We start from the raw sequence: 24984 nt of genomic DNA on the forward strand, positions 1-24984 counted from the left end.
CTGCATGATATTATCCCAAAGACAGGCTCAGCCAGCTTGAGTTGCTGCAGCCCAGTGTGAAGGAGAAGGGCTGGGGGGAGAGGAGAGAATGCTGGCCAGATGTCCTCCCAGAACGGAGAGGTAAGCCAGGGCCAAAGGCTGTGCCATACCTGTGTGCCATCAGCCTCTCTCTTGCAGACATGTGCAGCATGCAAATAAAGCAAAACAGGAGTCTCTCTGTTCCTCCTCATTCTTTCCTCTTGCTTTCTTTTGTTGCGTTTTTCTGAAGAATAGGATTAATCTTCCAATCTGTAGCTGAGCTTCCTCAACTTTACATTGTTCTTTCTCTGTGAGGATGTCTGGCTCCACCTGAAAGGTGGCTAAGCAAAGGGTTTTGCTTTTTTGCTCTTTTTTAACAGTCCTCCAGCTAACGCAAAAGGAACACTCTTCAATAAAGGGGCCATGTAAATGCCTGGGTGAAATTAAAGTACCGCACATTATCAGAATAAAAAATATTATCTTTCAGGTTGTTCTTCCTTTTGCTTTACTTGCTGATTACAGTAGAAGATTAGAGAAGGTTGAATGTCCTTTTCAAACTCCATCTGCACGAAAGCTGCATTGCTTCATGTTTAAACTTTTCACAGCATTTTTGCTATTAAAGGTGCTGCAAAGAATCCAGTCAAATTGAGGACAACACATCTCAGCAAGTATACCTGGCTCACAGTGAGAGGCAGGGCCCTCACATGCTACCTCAAAACATTCCAGAACTAACACTCATTAATACAGTCACTGCCAACCCAGTGTGCAGCATTATCTGAGGGTGATGTATATGTGCAACTGTAGGTGTGGTCATGGACAAGAGAGAAAACAGAGGGTGTAAAAGCCTCCAATTCCTGATCACCCCAGGGCCCCTTTCACCAAGAAGAATTTTTATTGCAGCTGGATGCCTGTCTGCCTCTTTCCTTTCACAGTTAGATGTGGCACCCTCCGTTTCCTATTTTAACCACTACTGCCCGGCAGCTGCTGCCTTTACCCCAGGAACCAATCAGCTGCACGAATTCTAAGAAAAGAAGTGTTTAGAGCCCAACAGGTGCTGGATCTCACAACTTGCATCCCTTCATGCCAAGTGGCTGCAGGCTGCTACCCTGCTCTCCAGCACAGCTGCTCACAGAGCTTCTCCGGTTCACAACTGACTCGAGCTGGCCTTGGTTTAGGGAGGCAGCTCAACAAAACTCATCCCAGGTACACACAGAGAAAATGCCAAGGACCTGAGCTCCTGGTGATGCTCTTGAGTTTTCTTCTTGTCTTTCTCTGGCACAGTACAGGTATGACTGTCCATCTTTCACTATAGGTCATAAATTTTGGAGAGGAAGTACTCTGTAGTTCCTGTTATGTATTGTGTAGTGATCCTTGGACTCTCCTAAACTACATAAACTAAACTACAGCTACCTGTATTTTCAGAAGACTGGACACAATGACCCAGGAGGCCCCTTCTAGTCTTGCATATGTAAAACTCTCAGCAACCCAAACAAATAAGTACAAATAATAACTTACTTTGCTCCAAAAGAAAAACAACTGGTTCTTGTGTCCCCCATCTCCTATTGTTTTCTATTTTGACTGGATCCCTACTTAAACACCAACACATTTTAATATACATATGGTCTTTTAATGAAGACTTCTGTCCTTCAGCCCATTTCTGGCACTTGCATGATGTTTCCCACAGTGCCACCAGCTGCCACCCCAGCTGCTGAAAAGCATGTGTTTGGGGCCACTGTGGCTAGGGTTCTCCTGGCCATTTCCAGGATCCACCACAGGAAGGCAGTGGCTCTGAGTATCTTTTGGTTTCTGAGATGCTACATAAGGATGAAAAGAAACTGTGTTTGTATATAAGGGTCACTTGTACGAAGGTAAGTGAATCAGCATGTGTGGTTCAAAAGAAACAGGCCACACAGAGGCAATTTCACTAGGGATTCCTTGAAGGCAAGCTAGAGAAAAGGAATTTCAAGTAAGATGAAATATTTTTTCAATATTAAACAAGTTAACAATAAAGCACAGCCTTAGGAGGGCTTATGTTTGAACAATTTGGAGCAGGCAAGATTCTCAGTGCAAATCAGTGAAGGTTCATTGCTTTCATTACATCGCTGATGGTTTACACCAACTGAAGAGCTGCCCACTGTGCATAATTTCTCTGGACCAGAGTGGAAAAAGCATTAGGTTACATGCTCTTTTAATTGCTAATGAAACTGCAATCGAGACTACTTCCAGCCAGATTTTAAAATTGTCTGTTTCCTTTTTAAAATCAGCAAGGAGCTAGGCTCTTCTAACACCACTGAGGAAAGTTTTTGTAGCACCAGTAGGTTAGTCGCAACAGACTTTATATTGCCATCCACAGCAAAGATTTGACATAGCAGAAATGCTAATAGGTCTATAACTCTTTGAGGTAAAAGTCTACCATCATTTAACAAGATGGTGATGTTATTGTACATACTGACTGCAGCTCTGTCTGCATTGCTATACATAGATACTGTACTTTAAGTGGACATTAATGCTAATTTACAATGAAACCCTCACTGAATTACGTACCACATCCCCATGAGACTATAATGAACTCCCCATAATTAATACTATTAATCATGGGCCTAGCACAGGGGGCACATATCACGCATTTCATGTCAAAGGTTTTTATTAATAAACATTTCAAATTTCCCAGCTGATGAGAGCTAACAGCCTGCCAGAACTCCTATCATTCAAACCTGTCCCAGCTTTATAACCCATAATGGAGCTCAGCTCCACGCAGGTATCTCTTCTCTCAGACTTGGGGTGGTCAGCACTTTGCAGGGGTCACTAGGCAACCTGTATGACATATCAAAGCTCTATTTCCACTGAAACAATTCTACAATGAATCTGCATGGGGCCAGCAGGGCCCAAGAAGTGACCTCTACAACCCTACATGGTGAGATGTGAAACACTGAAGATCTGATTCAAATACTGTAGAAAATGGAAGTTCAAAACTGAGGCTCTACTTTGATTTTAACTCTTGCTGATATGCATGGGTCTGTGCAGTAAGTCAGCAGCCCAAAACTAACATGTCATCATAGCTATACTCATATTTGAGATCCAGTTTTGCTGCAACAGATAACTTTTAAACTTCTAGTATCAAAATCTTTCAATGCCAAGCACTGAACAAACTCCAGATCCTTTTTTCCCAGCTGCCTAGTTTCCATCAGAGGTGAACAGTGTTTTTCATATAAAGCTTTTTACTCTTTATCCTTCCTCTGGCTTCTACTTTTTTCTTTTTAATGGTGATGTGATGCTAAATAATGAAAATGTCACTAAATTCCTTGTTCTTTTATAAAGAGTCATAGTAACCTTTGCTGAAGACAACTCTACACTCTATACTGTTGACAAGATAATGGTTTTGTTAATGTGTACTTTGGGACCCTACACTTAAGTATCTGTGGCATGGCTCCTCCGGAGCTGCTAAGGTCTGTGTCAATGCCTGCTTGAGGAGCTGGGAATCTGTGGAATCTAGAACAGCTCTGTCCATCAATATTTCTCCTTATCTAAATATTTTGTTTACAAGACTATTTTTTCCCCCAAAGTTATTATTCCAACACAACTCCTAGTCTGGACACAATTATACCAGGTTATAGGTTTGATCAGATCAGATCACTCTCAATTCTTCTTCTCTACTCCTTCTAGAATTAAGTTATTCTAAGTGTGCAACTGCATCTTAAACTGCAATTGCATCTACACTGAGGAGCTGTGCTCTTCTCAGTACACAAATATAATTAATCCAAAAGTTCTAGAAGACAAATCCTAACAGCCCTTCTCAGTACTTGAATGCCAGGGATAGAAGGAGTGTATTTTTTTGAATGCACAGACTGTGAAAGATCATCCAAGGTCTTACCTTACAAACAAACAAACAAACAATTTCATTTCTGAGCCTTTTTTGTGTCTGCTATCCACCTTTTAGATGCTGTTTTTCAGCAGCTGAGAAAGTCTGTCTGGCTCTGCTTTCCAATCCTGGTTTTAAATGAAGAGGGACCTGGTGCCGAGAAACAGGAGAGCTCTGATTTCATGCCTGCTCTATCTGAGGAATCTGCGATGGCTGCTTAACTGCTGGGACTCTGGCATCGGTGCTGAATATGATCTGGCAGGATAAAAAAGCAGCACTATAGTGCAGTCCAGACGAAGAAAGTACAGTCAGTTAGGCTCAGACTTCATCTCACGCGTGCACCCTCTGACAGTCTTAAAAATGGCAGCAACACACAATAATGCATGGCGATCTATACTGTCTCCATAAGGACCTATTGCTGACAACTGCTGTCACCCTCAATAGCAGTGTCCTGGCCAGTGCTTGCTTGCCTTTTGCTGCTGACCAACAAAGTTCGCTTGAGAGCTTTTGGGGCTATTTGCAGCATTTCAGGTGTTCAAACTGACCATTTTATCTACTCTCCCGTAATCATTCCCAAAAGCAAAACTGGAGAATAAGCTAAAATCTGCCAGAATACACAGAATTTTCTAATCTGTCTTACATCTCCCAAAATGCCTCACTAGAATTAAAATCTGCTTAGAAGAAGAAGAAAAAAGAAAATATAAATATTGGCAAAGGAAAGTGTGAGAAAAGCGAGGGAGAGAGGAAAGTGGGTGAAGGCAAGTTATCTCTTAAAAAAGTACAACTGTTATTCCCTTTTCCTTCCTTCCTTTATCCTGTCCTATGGGCATGTGGGCTAATTAGCATGACTTGAACATGCCTGCTATCGAATTATATAGGATTTATTGCACACAACTCTTTGTTGAGAATCCTGCTTGTGTGGGAAGTAGCTGAATAAAAAACCATAATGATGAAAGTTGCAACTTGCTAACTCTTAACTTTTCCTGCTTCACTAGAAGCTTGCACCAGCTGTACAAGTCAATGAAGATTAACCTTCCCCCTACCCCTTGGATAGCCACTAAACTCAGATTTGATCCGGATGTTCTGATTTCCAAGCAGCTAAAATGCAATCAAATGCTTGATTTTGGGGGGAATAGATTTACTTAAATTGTATTAATTCACAAGGATAAACACAATTAGTAGAGCTCATTAGCTTGCAAAATGTAATTTATTTTCTTGAATATACCCATTTCCTTGGATGAAGAGCTCCATTAGCTTTATTATATTTGCAAAGCTTATACAAAAATCCAAACCATGGCAACAAAGAGAAAATTGTTACTACACAGTCACAGCAGTCACTTTTCCATGTTAAATAAGTTTGGCATTTATTTATATTTAAATGAGAATATCTACCACTATCAAGACCAGGATATGGGGCAAGTACTTATACAGAATATAATTAAAACTAATTCAAGCAACAAATGTGGCCTGAAATTAAAATACCCCCCAACTTCTTTAACTGAAAAATGATTCAATGTTCTCCCTCAAACCCCCTGTTTATAATTGCTTAATTATCATAAGCAGCAATAGCAAAGGGACTCTGGCCGTTTACAGTCTCATAAGATGGGTCTGCATTCAGGCACGTCTGGTTTGCTTAGTGCCGTGCTTTAATTTCACTGTAATATAAAGGCTAGAGAGTGGAGAAAATGAATACACGGCAAAGTACCTGTCATTACTTGTATCATATCACTGAGGTATTCTACATGCACAATATGAAAGTGGCCAGTGCAATTTTCATACTGTTATCATTTTTGATATTATACTGTCTAAAAGCAGTGACACACAAAAGAAATGCTTTTATCATTTTCAATGTGGGGATGATACTAATTACATCATCTGTCATCATTATATAGCTAAACAAAACTTTTCTTTCACAGAAAACTGCCATTTAGCAAATTAACGGGTAATGACCCATAATATACAGAAGATTGAAATTTGGGAATTACATTCACATTATTTTGTTTTCTGCTTTCCCCTCAATTTTATTCCCTGATACATCACAAAAAAGGAAGAGAGATGGAGAATTTCTCCAACTATCTAATTTGCCAATAGCCCTACCATGCTTTTGGAAATTGGTGCAGGATCATCTCTGTCCAGATCAATGCATAGTTTGGTACTACTTAATGATACAGACTGTCTGCCAAGCCAGTAAAAGCCAGATGTTAGAATACTGATGCACAAAAAACATGTCGCTGGGGCCAGATTTTCAATATTAGACATGAAACAATGAGCTTACATTTGCTTGCGAGTAACAGATGGATGCTTGGAAACCAAGTACTGGAACGTGCTGCCTCCTAAAGCCTAACCAGGTCACATAAAATGCTGTCACATAGGAGATACCTGAGATGTTCCAACAAGGAATTTAGCAGTAAGGCCAGGTAGAGTGAACACCTAAACACCCTTCCAAGGGCCCTCCTAACTCCTGGATGTTACTTCCCATCTATTGTAATGCTGCAATGAGCTGTATTGTGGGAAACATTCAAGTGCCACTACTGAAAAAGAGATCTGTAGGTATTACAAGAGGCATAATCCATTGTGGATGAGCCCTTTGCTCAAATTCCCATGCTTTTGGGAAAGAAGAATGAAAAGACTTAATTTTTCATTGTATCTGCTATGTTACTCAATGTCTACACAGAAAAAAAAAACTGATAGAAAGTGGTCAGAATCATAGAATGGTTTGGATTGAGAGATGATCTAGTTCCAGGCCCCTGCCATGGGCAGGGACACCTTCCACTAGACCAGGCTGCTCAAAGCCTTGTCCAACCTGGCCTTGAACACATCCACAGCTTCTCTAGGGAACCTGTGACAGTGTCTCATCACCCTCATAGTAAAGAATTTCTTCCTAGTATCTAATTTAAATCTACCTTCTTTCAGTTTAAAGCACCTTCTCCTTGTTCTTGTAGGCTTCCTTTAGGCACTGGAAGGATACTGGAAGGTATAGTAATACAGATTTTAGTATAGTACCAAGGCAATGTAGCAAATCCATCTAAATCCAGAAAAGTATATTTTAGCCAGATCTGTGCTCAATCTGAACTTCTGTGGCCCACGTCATCTTTTTTTTTTTTTTTTTTTCATCATGAGCAAATAACAATGTGAGGAAAATTAAAAGGGAAATTCCAGGCAGAGTGAAGAGCAAAGACCAGTGAATTTGCTATGAACTAGCCATGTCAGTGGAAGTTTCAGTCATCACTATCCAGTATGAGCAATTGAGCATTTGGCCTTTAATTCCCATTGTCCACATCAGGATGTTTAGGACTTTTCTCTTTCCCGTAAGATGATTTCCTGACTTAAGTGAAACACTGAGCTGAATGTATCTGTAAAGTAAGGAGGAGTTCTCAGTTCTAATTTACCACTGTTGAAGTGGATTAAAGGATTTTTTATTAGTAATACTTTGAGATCACTTGTTCGTGCACTTGGAGACTTTTACCAGAGGAAACTTTCCCCAGCAGACAGCCCGGCCAAATCAAAAGCTTGAAATGAGCATGTGATGAGCACATTACAGAGGCTGATGAGGACCGTGATGAGCTGGGAATTAGTGAGCAAACCTCTGAGACAAGACCAAGTGCTGGTGGAAAGAGCATACAAGGCATTCTTTTTTTCTGAGTCACTGCTGAACCAAAATGCTCAAGTACCCTGTGGGACCCCCACTAGTAAACGTGGTCTGCCGATTGAGGTATGTAAGCCTCTCTCAACCTTAACCCTCTTCGTAGGCCTTAACATAGGAAACAGTATAATACATCACTGGAAATTACATGAGATAACAGTGCTCAGTAGCAGTTTAACAAACCATGAATCAAAACCGTTGATAATATATGCTCAAATTAGCTTTAGTTATGCTACTGAAAATGATGCCTGGTAAAACATTGGATGCATGACATTCAGAAGCAGCTTTCCACGGACAGATGAGGAAAGCCAGCTTAATCACAAACAAGGACTAGATGCATTTGCTTACCCTGCTTAGATCAACATGTTTCAGGGTTAATAAGCCAATATTAATTTTAGGTAATTTAAAAGCAATAATATCAAAATGCCCTCTTAATACAATGACAATAAAATAATACAAGGGTTGTACTTTGTTATAATTTACTTCTGACAGTGAAGCTGTGTTTACACTGAGGTGTCCGTCTGCTGAGACTCTTGACCTCATTTCTGACACACAGCATGGGATTCAGGTTATGATAAGATATTTAAATTCAAGTGTATTTAAGTGGGTTAGGTGTATAAGCTCCTATAAAATCTACAGAAACCTAATTAGTGCGGTCAACAGAGACAAGAGTGATTCATTCAACTGGGCAACTGCAGGAACTTGGTGCAGTTGCTGACACACTGAAGCCTGGTGCCCTTTGACACGTCCTGGGATAGCCAAGAACCCCCAAATAGCCAGCACCTGTGGGACAGCTGTGACCTGCCAGTTCTCAGAGACCACACAGGATGTACTACAGCCCTAGGATAAACTTTCTAAATTCAGTTAAGTCAGGGGAGAAATCTTACCTAACAGTCTTGATGGCTGAATAGGGTTCATTTCAATATAAATGTTTCTTCTTTCTCATTTACTAATCACATAATAACATTCAAGGATGTCGTCATGTCTTTTCCTTATAATGATGTCTTTTTTTACTTATTCCATTCTGCATTTAAGCTTTTCCATAAAAGTCTCTTCATCTGGTTTTGAAAGGAAGGTTCCTTGAACTCTCCTGGTTCTGAGTTCATGGCTGACAGACAATCAATCATAGAATCACAGAACACCAAGTTGGAAGGGTCCTCCAGGATCATCTGGTCCAACCTTTCTTGGCAAAGCAGCCAACTACCAACCCAGCCAAACACTATCGCATTTTTCTTCTCTCCAAACTTGAAATATTAATTTGTGTCTTGGCATAATTCCAGACTATGTAATTATAATCTAGATCCAGGCCGGGTAATTATAAATTATATCCTTAAAGCCATGTCTCTTATTTCATTTGAACGCAATATGGCTACTCTTTTTTTCTGTCATAAACACACCCTGTGGTCCTACTCTACTCCACGGCTGGTTACCTCCCACTGCAGTGTGAGGCTGTCTTAAAACCCCAACATTGCTTTCAGTGCATTCAAAGTGGGAGGAACCAGCCAACGTTACTAACTCGATAAATGCAAAAGTACTTTGTATTTTTGAAATATGCTCCTTCTCCTGTCTACTACAATGTATTTTGATACTTAGAATTTGTTTTCTAAATATGTTAACACATTATTTCCAGGCATTTATATAGGTATTCAGTATACACATAGCCTACTCTGCTACTTTCTTTAAAATGCATGAAGAAGTAACAAATCTTACTGAAATACTGAATCTAGCACTCCAAAATCCAAGAATTTGGACAAAAGTACATGCTAAAATAATTTCCTGGCTTTAGAAAAAACTCTTAATTGAGTTCATCCTTAAAGTCAAGAGGTGTTCTCAGCACCTCTTTATCTCTGTGAAAGGGCATTAAAGCATCCCTGACTGATAACACCTAGATTCACTGCACATGATTTGCCTATATGGCAGTTTTGAGAGAAAGGAAAGAAAAAAGTGAAGTAATGATGGCTTATACAAAGGCATAAGGGGCACTCCAGGGAAGGGCTATGGAACTCATTTAAGTTCTCACAAAAGCAAATCTTATTGGCGTGGAGTTTTAACAGATTGCCTGTCTTTGCCATGTATTAATTCCTACTCATGAGCAGATCTGTCCTTGAATAGCTAATACTTAGACAGGATGTCAAATTTGCTTTTACCATTCCAGCAAGTAAAATACATGAAAAAACAAGTTTTTCTGTAGGTGAAGGAACATAAGCCCCTGTTCTTGCTACACTTAAACAAATGAAAGACCGATTCCCAAATTTCTGCGGAGTGCAAGGATTCTCCACATACTGATGATTAAGTATCTGTATTTGCCAAAACCTGAAATCACTTGACTGATTCCTGATGGACATACTTGCTGTCCATCTAGCAAAAGTTCTTCTGAAATGTTCCTAAAAAGTATTTTTCTATTTTGATGCTCAACATGGCTTCCAAATCAGAGCTCTAACCATCCTAGAGAAGTATAAAAAAAACAGTAAAAAAAAGTATAGAAAAACATCTAAACCCCAGCAAACTCACCCACCTAGAAAATTCACATCTGTAACAAAGTCTGCTCAGCATGCAGGAAAAGGCAAAGAGCAGAATCTCCTAAGTTACAAGCAACAGAAACCTACTAGCACTGCTCCTCCATCTGTTTTCTACAGGACAGTAGTATTTTGAGTAAGATGATCCTTGTTTTAAAGAACATCCACAGCTTGGGGGTGCAGAGAACATTTTCCTCTTCATTCACAAAGAAAAAGTCATGCAGAGCAGCTGGACTTGATGTTGTATTTGGATCCTCTATAAATCAGTCAGATTGAAGAGAAGTGTCAGCCCACATTTCTCTGAAGAACTCTTCCATTTTATCCAATTTTGTCATTTTCATACCATCTTCCTCATCCTCACACCAAATACTTCAGTGTGCAAACTGCTGGACAAAACACATTTTCTCTTCCTTTGAAAAGTCAGAAGGATTATGAATGAAAATATAACATTCTCCTGGATCCTACATTCACTCCTGTGGGATTTTTTGGGGTTGTTTTGTTTTTTTGTTTTTTTTTTTTTTTTTTTTTTGGTTGATGTTGCAATGCCAATGAGCATTGTACAAAAGATAATGTACAAAGTCTTTACGCAAACCCTCCAGTCTATTTTAGCTCCTTGGAAAGTATTACATAGTCGTAGTGTGCAAAAGGACTACATATCTTGGCACTTTGTCTAGTCAAATGTTTCTAACTTAATTGTCAATACACACTGGTGTATGTATATATTACTGTCTATATTCCTGGTCAAATACTTTGTCAGCAGTCCAAGCATTTTTCCAGTACAGAAGTAAGCACGTTCAACACTATATCCTGCAATTTTCTGAATTTAATATAACAAAACTTCATGCCACTTCTACTTACACATCAATATGATGGAAGTTTGTCCTATGAGTGATCATTCCTGCAAAATTCAGTACCTCTTTCCTAGTGATGATTTCATCACCTTATGATACTTTCCAGAATAGTCTGGAAACTAATGCAATGATTTGTAACTATTAGGATGGAACTATATAAAAATACCTTGTTACCCTAACTTGCTACAGCTAGAATCCTGAATATACACGGAACACAAACAAGACTGGATGTAAGACACTTAACTATCCTACTATGTAGAAAGAACTTAGTAGCATACCTTTGTGACAATGTACAGGAACACAATATACAGAAACAAGTATGCCTGTCACTGGGAAGAATTTTCTTGCATGAATCACACCACTCAGATTGCTGCCCAAAGTACTAGTAACGTTTAGTCTTCCTAAAGTTATTTAAAGGCAAACAATTCATTTTTTTTTTTTTTTAATTTATGTCCATAAAGACACTTTGAAGCTGCAAGGTGTCGCTTAATCCCATGCTATTATTGTTATTGATTGCAGCTCAAAGCTTAGCCCAGCCTCACTGTAGGACAGCAGAGCTTATCAGCAATCTCAAGTCAAAGCAGGGTAAGAAAAGGTGCTCTTCGGAAATATTTTCATTTCACAAATCTCCTTAGATTATTTAAACCTAACATGGGACAGAATCACTCTCATTCTGAATGAAATAAGACAGACGTGAATCTTCATCATTCTGAGTTAAGGCACTGCTCCATGGAGTACCTCTGATTATTAAAAAAAAAGAAAAAAAGGGGTATTTCCACTTTCTCGTAGGGAAACCAACAACCATTTGTAATTTAATAAATCCACTTGTCTTGAAATCTCTGGATATCACAGAATGGCCCATTTTGAGAATGTTTAAGTATATACACAACTGCAGAGTCTGGCTCCTGGTAGACCCAGCTTGTTCAGTTTGGACTGAGCATGAAGTCAGCATTCTCTGTTGACTCTCCATATAACTTGACTGTCCATTTTTTAAGTCATGACAGCAAATTAAGTGGAATTACTCTGCTGTGAAGCAGAAGAAATCCTAGTGGTAAATTCAAGAAAAGGCCAAACTGCAGAGAATTGAACATTCTTGTGGAGAGAATTGAACATTCAGGAAATGTAGCTCTAAGGTGGCTAGAGGTATCATAAGGATCCTGCTCCTTACAGAGAGTTGGATGCAGACAAGGGTTGCGCCCAAATATGTGCCAGGAGTTGAACAACGCAGAGGACCAGGGGAAGACAAGGTCAGAGAAATCAAAAATTAAACATAAGTAATTCTGAAATGAGAACAGAGACTCTGCAAGTGTTTTGGACGATGAGTAACGTTCAGAACATCCAAATGCAGCTCCAGATCTCTGCAAGGGAGTTCTGGAATAGTATCTGGATGGATGGATAGCTAGCCTGCCTGAAAATTTGGGCCACTACTGTATTCTGTGCCAAAAGGGAGTCTAGACTTTGGTTATCATCCAGTTCCTGAGAAATTTTGCACTTCGTGAATATAGTCTTATGTGGACAGGATTAAAAACAGCAATTCCACAGAACTGTGCTCCCTCTCAGACTTACTTTGAATTCATTTTGTGGCCACTGTGAAACAAACTATGTCTTAGACTTCAGGGTGGGAAGAAACTCAAGACATCTTCACATATACCATTACCTAATTACCTAAGTGGATCTGCATGCAATGACATAACACCACATAACAGATTAAAATCAAAGATCTTCAGCTTTGCCTTTCAAGAACAGATGAATCAGTTACAAATCCAGTGCTTTTTGCAAAAAAAAAAAAAAAAAGCACAAACCAACAGCCTCCCCTTCTCCCCCCCCCCCCCCCAACGGGTATAAAAAAAGGCAGCATGGAGCAGATGACATTTAAGAGCAGTTCAGGGAATTTTAACACACTTTCGCAACCCCAACCTTTTTGTTTTTACAATAACCTTCATAAAATATTGGTAGCGGTGAGAGGCTCCTGCTTCAGTTGAAACTTGGAAATCTCAAGTCACATACTAAATGTTGTCAATCAAAATAGAATTCAATGACCTTCTTTATGCTGTGTGTTTAGCTAGGCAACGTTCTAGGGCTGTTACAAATCCTCTTTGACTCTTCAGTGCACTAAATCACTGTCTGTTATGACCTGACCGATAGTGGCATTTAAAGACAGGGCAGGAATTACTGAAAATATTCCACCTGGAACACAAAAAGGTGAAATGTATTTCAATTTCATGCAATGGCTTAGATACCCTCATCAACTTTGCAATTCTGTTAAGATTAGTCTAATGACAGAAGACTGTAATTAATCTTGAAAAAGATTACATTTTAGAGGACCCATTCAAGCAGTTTGCTTTGAGTTCATTACTGTGTGTGAACATGGTAAAACATGAGCCAGCAGTGTGCCACTGCAGCAGAAAGCTAATGGTATCCTGGGCAGCATTAGGCAAAGTGTTGCCAGCAGATGGAAGGAGGAAATCCTTTCCCTCTAACCAGCACTGTTGAGGCCTCTCCCAGAGTGCTGGGCCCAGTTCTGGACTCCTCAGCACAAGAGACATGGAGCTCTTGGACAGTCCAGCAAAGGACCACACAGATGATGAAGGGACTGGAACACCCCTCCTATGAGAAAAGGCTGATAGAGCGGGGAATGTTCAGGTTGATAGAGCTGGGAATGTTCAGCTTGGAGAAGTAGGCCTAGAGGGATCTCATCAGTGTACACAAATACCTGAAGGGTGGGTGCCAAGATGCAGCCATCCTCCTTCAGTGGTGCCCAGTGACAAGACCAGAGGCAATGGGCACAAACTGAAATACAGGAGGTCCCCTCTGAACAGCAGGAAACACATTCTTAATGTGAGAGTGACAAAGCACGTGCACAGAGAGGTTGCAGAGTCTCCATCCTTGGGGATATTAAGAGCTCATCTGGACATGGTCCTGGGAAAAGCACTCTAGGCGGCCCTGGTTGAGAGAGGGGCTGGACCAGATAACCAAAACCATTATGTGATGCTGTGAACTCTTAATGCATCATTACCAAGTTCAGCTTACAAATGATCACTAATCTTCTGTATCTTGGTACCACTTCGGCTGCCTGAGAAAATCAAGACTATGTTAAGGAAAACACAGTAAGAAGCATGTACAGTGCTAACAGATTTCCATGCCAACCTAACTCTCCTACAAGAAACAGGAGATGGAATGCATTGTGGTTTCTATTGTAGACTCCCTCACAACTGGATGCATACATATTAATATATATATGTACACACATATACTAAAATATCACATATAAGTTTGTACCTATCATTTTTATAATTATCTATTTTTATTTATAATTATCTATCTATATCTATGGATACAAAAATAAGGCAATTTTCCTAAGGTTATATGGGCCGTGTATACTGGTGCAAGAAAGAGAACTGACTCTAGACTCTAGGCTGTCTAGAGTCTTCCACACACAATATCCTTTCATTAATGTTATTAGAATTTCAAATGCTAGGTTTCACTTTGAATTTAAACACCCCCCCCACCCCCCCAGGATTCATGTCTAGAACTAGGAACGCTCAAAGAATTGCAGGTCAAGATGAAATGCCTTTGAAAATTTGGCCTTTTGTTAAGAAAAAGTTGATGGTTATTGACAAAATGTTGTAGGCTGCCTTGTTACTATTCATGATTAAGGAAAGTAAATATTGTCCAAGGTCTAATGAGAATTCCAATGCAATAAAGTCAAGTGTGAAAGGTGCAATCAATACACAATGATGCAACAGCATTTGTTCGTAGTTTTGTTACTGTTCAGTTCATGGAATTTGGTGATGCCTGAAAATGAAGTGTTAAGAAATTAGTGCTACAAGGATTAACACTCAGATTTTATTTCTGATATTGTTACGTTTCTACAGTTATTGCATTCTGAATGCATCTGATTTGTTTCCCCACTAGTTAAGGACTGCAAACCAAAGAACTATAGAACAAAACTACTATGGAAACAAGCACCAGTACTACCCACGAACATCCACAAATTAAAACCCATAATGTCTATGGCTGATTTTGCACTGCAGGAAAAAGTACTGCAATGATGAACTGTATTTCTCTCATTTTTTTGTGTTAGCAACTGTGCTTTGAAGGTGTATCAAGTTTATGAAGAAAGTGTCTTCAAATGTGTAACAGATCTCAAGAGTCCACACTGAAATGTTTATGTCCTACATACAGCAGGGCTATCCAACAAGGGTGCAGTTTTGGATTTACAGCATGCCTCAGATATAAAGAAGCACACTGCCCTATGAAAAAATCAAGGACTAAATCTTAGTTGCTCAGTTATTTCTCTAAGGAAACTAATCTCTTCTAGTCCTTCATCAAAGTGATTAATTTCTCTCCATTTGGACTTAACTAGATTGGCAGGCACATACACATTGGTCTCTGTCACTGTGCCATGGCATGAGATACTGGTACCTTGTGTGAGAAACCAAAGGGATGATTTCCGACCCTATCTCTTCTCTGCAGGCATGTTGTACAAGCTACAACTTTTGCTGGCACATCGTGTAGCCTGAAGATACTTAAATTATGTTTGAACAGTATTTGCCACTCTGTATTTTCTGAAGAAGCCATATAAAAGTTTGTTTATGCAAAATTCTGGGGATCTTCCCTTAGTATGTTCACAATGAACACCTTCATGGTTCTGAATATTCTGCTTTATTCATTACCCTGGCACTTAATCTTTAGATTACAGAGCAAGATGTAGGACGTGGATAAACAAGGGCTGATTCTGTTCTAAAATATTAGGTTACATGTCTGTATTAAGGTGACATGGCTTTTGAAGTCAGCTAGGAGTATTTGACATAAATCCTATCCAAAGAGTAACTACAGGCCAAACCAGACACCTCTCAAAACTGCTGTTGATTGGTAAAAGATCCAATGCATTTCATATGGCAGCTCTACAGTTCTTCACACATTGCTAAAAGCAGTAATTACTTTGAAACATTATTTATGCCTCTCATAATATGACTGCCTTATAAATTCACTAAGTAAATGGATCATGTAGCTAAACATTCGTATTTAACATATTACAGAAGCAATAAAAAAATCCCTTCACAGAATATACCCCATTCAGACCAAGAAGATTCTCTAATCCATGCAAAAATTATTTTCTTACAAGATGTTTCAATGGAATTAGGTAGGAATTAGCTGTGACACTGTAAAGAGGATGACATATCTGGTTTATATCACATTTCTTGTTACCAAAACGTGGTTTTTGCAAAGCCATGGAAATGACTCAACTCTTTCAGTTCCGTAAGCGAGATCTCTTGACCTATTGCAAATCAGATGGCAAACTAGCAGTGCCTTTAACTTTTGGCAATGTATTTGTTTACTTTGGTTTAGAAACAGCTAACTGAGAAACCTTGTTCTGCATGAATACAGTGTAATAGGGCCCAAACATGTACACAGCCAAATGAAAGATAATTACAGGAAATAAAACATGACATTCCAAGCAGCTCCCTAATAAAGTCTAAAAATATAAGAAACCTTATCATATCAACCAATAAGAACTGCTCTTTCACTTAAGGGATAGTTGGGCAATTATCCAAACCTGTACAAGACTGGATTGTCAAGTGAAATAATAATACAGAGTATCTCAGGATAATGAGATAGATCTTAAGGCCATTAGCACTGGCTCTTATTATAATACTGTCCAAGGTTCCCCAAGGAAGAGAGAGAATATTTAAATGAAATTGTAGGGAACTAGTTTGAACTTATCAGTTCGAACATCTTAGTACTGTCTCACAGTTTCCATACACTTCCATGTATATGCATGCTCTGTTACTTTATGTCTGTTTGCTTTTTAACCACTACAGGAAATGGAATAACTCAATAGCTGATGATCATAGAGAAGCTATCTAATCCCTGGGAAAACAGTTGTCTATCTTGCAGTTTATAAGGCACAGTATGGCTAATGTGTCAGCAGCCCTCATGGATTGGAAATACTGCTTGTTTTAATATTCTCCTTATTAGCCTCTCCAAGGTACACAGGTTTCCAACCACCAGACCAGAGGCAGGTCTGGCATGCCTAGCATACTCCAGTAAGGAACTGCTCTCCTTACCCTAATGAATGCCTCCTTGGCAGTCAGTGACACTCGGACAATTAGACTAGACTGGGGTTTACAGCAGGTTAAACAAGAATGCTGACTAAGACTTACTTTGCAAATTAAATATTAAAAGAGTGATTAAATATTTTACAATCTTTTTACTTAGGCTCTGATTTGAAGTTTACTTCATCTGTGAGCCAGAGATATGCTGAAGGTTAATTGATGGAGGAAGAGTAAATAATGGCTGATGCTGCTGGCCCTATGTATGCAAGGCATTTTAAGAGTATTCCTAACCTCAAGTGTGCAGTCACTGACGTGCTCATTTGTCTCACTAGGTTAGTGTCACTAGGGCTCAGATATGTGATCAAATTACCACAGTGAAAGTGGTTTAAGCTTATGTGTTTTCCCTTGTATTGTATATCTGCACGTCTCCAATGACACCAAGTAATCCTTTAAATTGTGTTAATTTGATCAGGTATCTGAGTATCCAGTGCAGTAAATTGGGATAGGTGGCTATGAAAAGTGGAGATGATGCCTTTCAGAAGACAAATAGCTTCCACGGAGAAGAGAGACATCCAACAGAACCACTGCAGCTCAGTCTACCAGGATTAGAGTCTAAATCTCTCCCCTCCCTCCTTCTCCAAAATCAAGGATTTGTAACTTATAAACCTCACTTGATGAATTGCTTTTGTGGATTTCGATTTTTTTTTCAAGGGCAAAAAATAACAAAACCTCTTATATAGCAATTGTTGGTCAATTTTTGGCTACCTGACTGAGTCAGTATCACTTAAAGCCCATCTATACCTTAGAGAAAAATTCAGAAGCTCACCATCCAGCAAGCATTTTCATCATTATTGGGGCTTGGAGTTGAGAATTTAAAAGCAGTAAAATATTCAGCTTTGGAGAAGTATTGCTGAGCTTGTGCCTGAACTCCTTTCCAAGAAATGTTTGGTAAGGATTTGCACATACCAAAGTACAACCTATGTAATGAGCAGGAAGAGTTGTTGGACTAATCATTTTTAATAAAGATTCCTTGTCTTTAATACAGACCTACACAATAGGACTTAATAGCTTGTGGCAAGTAAATAATTTACACATGGATTGTGTTTGAATACAAACGTATATATAAAATATCACAGTCTTAATGAAGGTGGTGTTTTTTTAAAACTCAATTTCATTGATTTTGTCAATAGGACTGCATTCATATTTTTGTAAGCTTCAATTCACTTTACCTGCACGAGGCAGAGTCATGGTATTAAAGGGAGGCAGGGAAAACTCTGCAAATGAAATTAGAAACTAAATACACAGAGTGTAGCTGTTTTTGAAGTGTCTAGGGTAAGATACTCGGAAATAACACTCCAACGTGACCCAATGGTGTGGCTCATTTACAAAAGTACTTATCAGAAAGGTCAGCCTCTCAGAGTGCTCATTCAGGCTGCTCTGCAGCTTTTCAGCCCAATGAAGCTAGTAATGAAGAGTTTTCCCCTTAATGCTGAATGTTTTGGCTTGTTTAGCTTCAGTCAGCAGGGTTACTTGCACTTGGTTTGGGGGAGAGGACAATGGTTGAAGAAGGTTAGTAGTGTGGCTAATGCACAACTGAAGCCAGAAGGAAAGTGGTCAGATGGAAACACAGGTGTGTTTCAAAGGGAGAGATGCAGGATGATGGCTGCTTTACCATTGAGACTATGAGTTTATCTGATGGGCCTGGAAGCTGTTTTTCTCTACAAAATACACTTACAGCTTGTCCTCCCTCATTCTAACTTGCTGGTTTTTGTCATAATCAACTCGTAAAAGCTATGTATTGAAAAAAAAGGGTGCAGACAGATGCCGGAGCTGGGCTGGTGGGCCTGAAGACAGCAGCAGGATTCCTAGTGCTCTGCCGCCATCCCCAGCGCCACCATCCCTCCACACCCACACCCCACAAGACCGAGCCATCGCGCCTTACCTTTGGGGTGCCAGGGGTCCGTGAACTCGTACTTCCCCACGCCGATCGTCCGCAGCATCTGCACCCCATTGGTGTTGTCCGGGCCCCCTGCTGTGCTGGGGGGCAGTGGGGTGGCCGCCTGCCCATTGGTGGCAGGTGCACTGCTGGGCAGGGTGGCTGAGGGCAGGGCCGGTGGCGGTGGTGGCAGCATGGGGCAGGCCAGGTGGCCATTACCCACCGGCCCGGGGCCCGGGTGAGCCACTGGACCCACGCCGCTCATGGAGGACATGCTGAGGGGCTGGCTGTTGGTGTACAAGGGCTGGCTCTGGAGGTTGACCACCATGTTGCTGAGGGGCTGGGAGGGCTGCGGCTGGAGCTGGTAGTGTGCCGGCATCAGTGGGAGCTGGGGGGTGACGTGCGGAGGGAGGGAAGGCGCGACACCGATGACGGGTGCCTGGACGCTGGCAGCCGGGCTGAAGGTGGGAGGCTGTGTCATCCCATAGGAGTGTGTGATCAGGGCGGGCTGGCTGCCTGCTGCCACTGTGGTGACCCAGGGAGCTGCACCTGTGGCACGAAGGAAGGCCGGCAATGGCGGTGGGCTTGCCACCAGGGAGAACAGAACAACAATGAACACCCATAGCCTTCCCCTCCCACACCCGTGCCTGCTTCCTAAGTGTACCCATGCGCCCTTCTGCTTCACGGTCCCTACATCGGTCCAGGGTCTGGAGCCGCTGCAAGCCAGTAAGTGCATAAAATTGCTATGGTGGTGTGAGCGCAATTGTTAAGATACTCATCACGTGACGTGGCATGTTTGTGGTTTTACGTATTTTGTGCTTTACGCAGCTTAAGCGCATGCTTCCACGAAAATTAACCTCTTTCCCCACTGTGCTTTCACAGCTCTCTGACAAACATTCTGTGTGTATAATAATGGTGCTCCAGCCACTACAAAGAGATTGTAATTAGGCGTCTGGCATAGTAGCACAATGTATGATATGTGTCTGGAAGCTGGAAATCATTTCAGGTAGTTCTAGACATAAAAGAGGTCTTAAAGTATCACAGAGTGCCTTTTCCTCTAGTGAAAGCAGAGGAGAAAAAAGCCCACAACCCACTCTAATGAACTTGCAGGCATCTTAATGCATTTACATTAGAAGAAACTTGAGGAGTCTTTACAATGAGAAAAAAAAATTGCTAAAGAATAACGAAAGGGCTCACAATGAAGTCTAATTTATGGAGATAAATGGACATAGTGCATTGAATTTGCTTTGAATGATTTTCCCTTGTAGAATTACAAATAAGATTAGAAACATACCTGGGTTTTCATTCTCCCTCATCTGTTTAGATGGAGGCTCATCAGTGTCCCAGGGCGTGGACTGATTGATGGGTGTCTGTCCCCACCTGACGCTTGTTGCAAGTCCTTGAGGCTGATTTTCTGTCTTGGAAATGCAAGGTGTCTGCCAGAGAGAGAGATATACACAGAGTAAAAATGTTTATGCTATTGGGAATAATTATGGTTCCTCATAGCTAGTAGCTTGCTTGTTTGTTTGTTTGTTACAGTCCAAGAGGATATCCTAAGATCTTTAAATATCATTCTCCTCCAGGCTTGCATAGCATGTCTGTATGGAAAATACAATATTTGAAAAAAACCCCCAAACCCTACTGAAAATTTAACAGACCCATCTTTTTTAAAAATAAATAAAATAAAATGAAATAAAATGAAATGAAATAAAATAAAACAAAACAATATAAAATAAAAATCCACAGCAAACTAGCATTTTCAGAGCTAAGGTGCTCCTTTTGCCTTGAAAAAAAACCCAACCTCCACAAATATGGTAATATCCATTCACTCAGAGCTTACATAAAATGGGACATTCTTCTAGTTGCTCTTCCAAAAACAGTGAGTTTTGTTTAGCAGAAGGCAGAGCAAGAGAGACTCATTTACGACTGTAGGACAAATTACTGTAGAACAGTAAAGAGAAGCCTTAGTATTTATTGTCTGTCAACCCTGAAAACTGAATGCCAGTAAAAAAAAGCAGCATAACAGTCATTGGCCGCTAAAGTGGGTACGTTGGCAGTTCTTCAGAGATGTTAAAATAACTGTAAAGCAGGGGAAGGATCAGGGCTGAATAATCATCAAAGGGGATATGATCTGAAAGAGATTTCTTGATAAAGAAACTATCACACGAATTTAAATGCTAAGGCAGACCCCCTCTCCCCCCTGCAGTTTTAGGGGATCTTACTAAACAACCATGCCTTTTCTGAGAAAAGGCCTGTAGAGAACACGGGTCCTACAACAGGTCTCATTTATTTAACTCTGCAGCAGTATTTCATTGCTGGAAATTTAGAAGTTTTTTGTTTTGTTTTTACTGGTGTCAGAAACTCTAAACCAAGAAAACGGAACCAGCTGCCTATTGCTGAAAGAGTATTGAGGACTGAAGCCATAAAGGAGACCAGTCTGAGTGATCGCTTGTTTGCCTTACATCTGGGAAGTAATTCAGCTCTGAGATGTGGGTATAGTGGCTCCATAAATGCCCTGGGTCACCTAGTACCAATGAAATCTCTGTAAACATAAGCAGCTTTTTTCCCTATCATCAGTACCTCAATCACCCCATGAAAAGAAGTCATTAGCAGGCCCACTTATGCCTTCTGCAAATAGATGTACACCTTTCCCAAGCCCATCAGTCATTCCTTGTATCTTTAAAGCCACTGAGGTGCCTGCTTCCTCCTGCCCTCCCTTCTCCCCTAACAACATGCCTGCTAGCCCTTCTGCCCTATTCCAACACTCCCTCCTTCATCCAAGTGCCTCTGACATCTGCTATCACCAACTCCCTTTTCCACCTGAGCTTTATCCTCCTTCAGCTCTGGGAGTGAGCAGTCCCAGGTGCAGACCTTGATGGAGAACAGGGTTTTTGATGTGCTGCTCTTTGCTCCCAGATGCCACAGTTGGAATTTTTCTCCCACTAGAAATACTATACTTCATTAAATACAGATGTTTACAAGGAAATGCCATTCTTAATGTCTTCTTTTGTATGGAATCGTGAAGTTAGAATTTTCAGCTTATGTGCAAATTATTATTTCTTTTCAAAATGCATCAATTTATACTTTTCTGTGGTTTTGGGAATCTATTCTTTTGTTGTTGTTGTTGGGCAGGAGGGGAAGAAAAATTTCTCAGTTTTGAAATCCTTTCTATTTATAAATTTTCCTGAGAAGAGGCTTAATCTGAAAACCTTTAGCTTTCACACTGTACAAGGTCTTTGACACAGGAAGATATAGTGCCATTGGTGGTTTACTGGTTCATGTTACTTTGGATCTAGCTAAACTGTTTAACTGTGGTCAAAGCACTCTGCAGTAGAAAAAGAAGAAAAAAAAAGCAACACCAGCATTCCCTGCCTATGTATCAGCTAAGATACTTCCCTCAGATACTCTATTATTTATCCCAAAGCAAAGCTTTTAAAAAAAGTAAATGCAGTATAGGGAACTGGGCATTTTTATGAATCATCATAACAGACAGGAGGGGTCACAACTTCTATCATGCCTCTCACGTTCCACCTGTGTCATCTGTGGTTGGATTTCTTTGTTGTATGAACTGTGTCTTACAAGTGGGTTTAAATACGTACTTCTCATTATTGTGTGGCATTGTCAAGATGTGCAGCATCTTGTGTAACTTTGTTATATCCCCAAGCTACTTTCAAACAGTGTCAATATAAAGAATAAGAAAAAAAATTCCTGTACCTTAAATAATATAGAACCACACACGATAGAATTTTAAAAGAACCCATATGTTCTACATAAAACAGGTAGGAAAGCGATTATGTGACACAGCTCTCCTAAATCCTACAAAAATGTGGTTGCCTGTTTTGCACCTGAAAGCTTGCTTTCCACAAAACTAGAGCACTGGACACTCACATTTGAAATTGGTTGAGTTAGCACGCAAATCTAGATCTAAATTCCATACTTTGAGCATTAATGAGGAAGAAGAAAGTTTGTAGGTCTTCTATCAATTAATATTTCTCCTCCTTTTCTATAAAATGCTATTTTTTCCAAAATATCTTTTCACTAAATACACTCACAAACCTTGCTTCTTAGAGTCTTAGTGGATGCAAATGCACAAGTCCAGGACATTGCTTTCCAGATGTGCTCTTCAGCTTCTATTTATTTGCTCAGAAAGAGCTAGAGAGGAGTTGATATGAAATCACAACACATCATATACATCTGGTCTCTGATCTAATTTCTGCATTATTTTTCTTAATACATGAAGGGTTACATTACAAGTGTTACATGTCTCTGATCTGATTGCAGCAATTACCAATTTGCGTATCTGGAAAGCAAAATTATTTCCAACATTATTGAACAAAGGAACTTTGTGTCCATGCACTCAGGCACACGACAGCTCTCTATTTGATGTTTTTAATGTACAACACAAATGACCAAAAAATAGTCTGTATTATGATAGTTGTGCAGGGGGAAGAGATGTGTTCCATTAGTGATCTACAGACTTCACAGAAACTAATTGTACTATGTTACACTTTCATCTTTAGCTTTCATGTCAGATGCTTGTTTGAATTAAGCACAAAACACACGAAAAAAGGAAATGCATTATAAAATCTACTGGGTATACATTTTAAAATACTGCCAAATGTCTATATGAAAAGACAAGAAGGTTTCTAAAAGGTCTGTTGAAGCTTGGCTAGTCAACAGCAGTACTGGCTATTTAACTGCCTGAAATTCATGGCAGACTACAAAGATTACTAAAGCAATCTCTGTAGCACCCCTAAAATGTTCAGTCTCTGCTCTTAGGGAGTACCCCAAATCCAAATCTGAGGATCTTTTCCCCTTTTGCTTGAAATAGCCATGAAGAACAAGTAAAATTTTCACTGAAGCTTGCGTTTCACCTCACGCCTGCCACTTTGAATTCCAGCAGTGAGCAATCTCCCAGTTTTAAGGAAATTAACTGCAATACAGATGTACAGGCAGAACGGAACAAGATGGAACAGTTTCAAAATTGCATGAGACTAACACAGACAAGTTGCCAGGTTGTCGATTTTTTGTAGCTCAGTCATAAACCATGGCCCACAGGCAACAGTAATTGGTGTACAGCTGGTCCACTGAACCTTATTATATTAAAGCATTAAAAACCTTAAGCTTCATGGGGTTTTCAGAATATCCATGAGAAAGTTCATGAGTTCACAGCAATCAGCTGGTGCTAAAGATTGGGAATTAGTGATTTGGTTCACACTGCATCAATTAATATGGTACCTATCAGGTGTTCAGGAGGTATAGCTACAACTAAGTCTGATTAACTCCAAAGTTCTACAAATCTTAGAAGAAATAAGACCTAAACTTTTAGTAAGACCTTTTTGATGTCAATGGAAACACAAAACCTACTGCACTACAGGCAGCATTACAGAGTATGTTAGTGGAATTAAAAAAACCCAACCCAACAACAACAAAAATTCAACAATAAAAATTCCAATAAAATTTTCCCCAGGCTCAACACCACCAAACACTTCCTGGGAGGTCCTTATAAGTGCATTTGAGCAATTTCTCCAAAGGCTTGTAAAACTCCTGACATACATCCTGCTATGGCTCAGCATGCTAAGGCCTATTCAAACAGTTTCATGGGCAAAAAAGGCCCAATCTGGATAGAGGGATCTTATTTGTGGTTCCCAGTGACCAAAATATTTTTACTAAAGCCTTCATTTAAAGTGATGGATGAGAAGTAGTGATTCTTTGTTCCAATTATCCAAAAGAGATTGGGAATGGCAGCTTAATACTAAGATAACACATCCAATATGCAACTCACGCTATTTTCTCTCCCCATTGAAAAGAAAAAGGCCAAGACACATGCATGCATAGAGGCAAACATTCCCTCCTATGGATTCAGGTTTTATGGCCTGTCATAGGTAAAAGCAACTTCAATTTAATGAGGGCATTCCTTTTAAAGCTGTTAGCTGTGCCTTGCTCTAACAAGTAATGACTAGTGGCCCTGGTTGGGTTTTAAGCCTGAACGTGCCTGGTACTCTAAAAAGCTTAGTGGTCTCTGCACCAAAGAGTTTATGGTCTAATTTGTCGTTCATGTTGCTACATATTGCATGAAACATGTATTATTTGTGTGCACGG

General features: G+C 40.0%; 1 protein-coding gene across 3 annotated transcripts in view; it reads right to left on the bottom strand.

Annotated features, from left to right (window-relative positions):
- KLHL29 (kelch like family member 29) overlaps positions 1-24984 on the bottom strand; it is a 405698-nt gene that overhangs the window by 126304 nt on the left and 254410 nt on the right. For all 3 annotated transcript variants that reach the window (XM_061372334.1, XM_061372335.1, XM_061372333.1), the window contains 2 exons: positions 20177-20318; positions 18889-19431 (listed from right to left, as the gene is read on the bottom strand). In XM_061372334.1, the coding sequence (XP_061228318.1) occupies positions 18889-19431; positions 20177-20318 (685 nt within the window). The remainder of the gene's footprint in view (positions 1-18888; positions 19432-20176; positions 20319-24984) is intronic.

Source organism: Neopsephotus bourkii, unplaced genomic scaffold, assembly GCF_033783945.1.
Source record: "Neopsephotus bourkii isolate Nb327-2 ecotype Australia unplaced genomic scaffold, CSIRO-AGI_Nbou_v1 NB_1600, whole genome shotgun sequence".
Lineage (NCBI taxonomy): Eukaryota > Metazoa > Chordata > Aves > Psittaciformes > Psittacidae > Neopsephotus > Neopsephotus bourkii.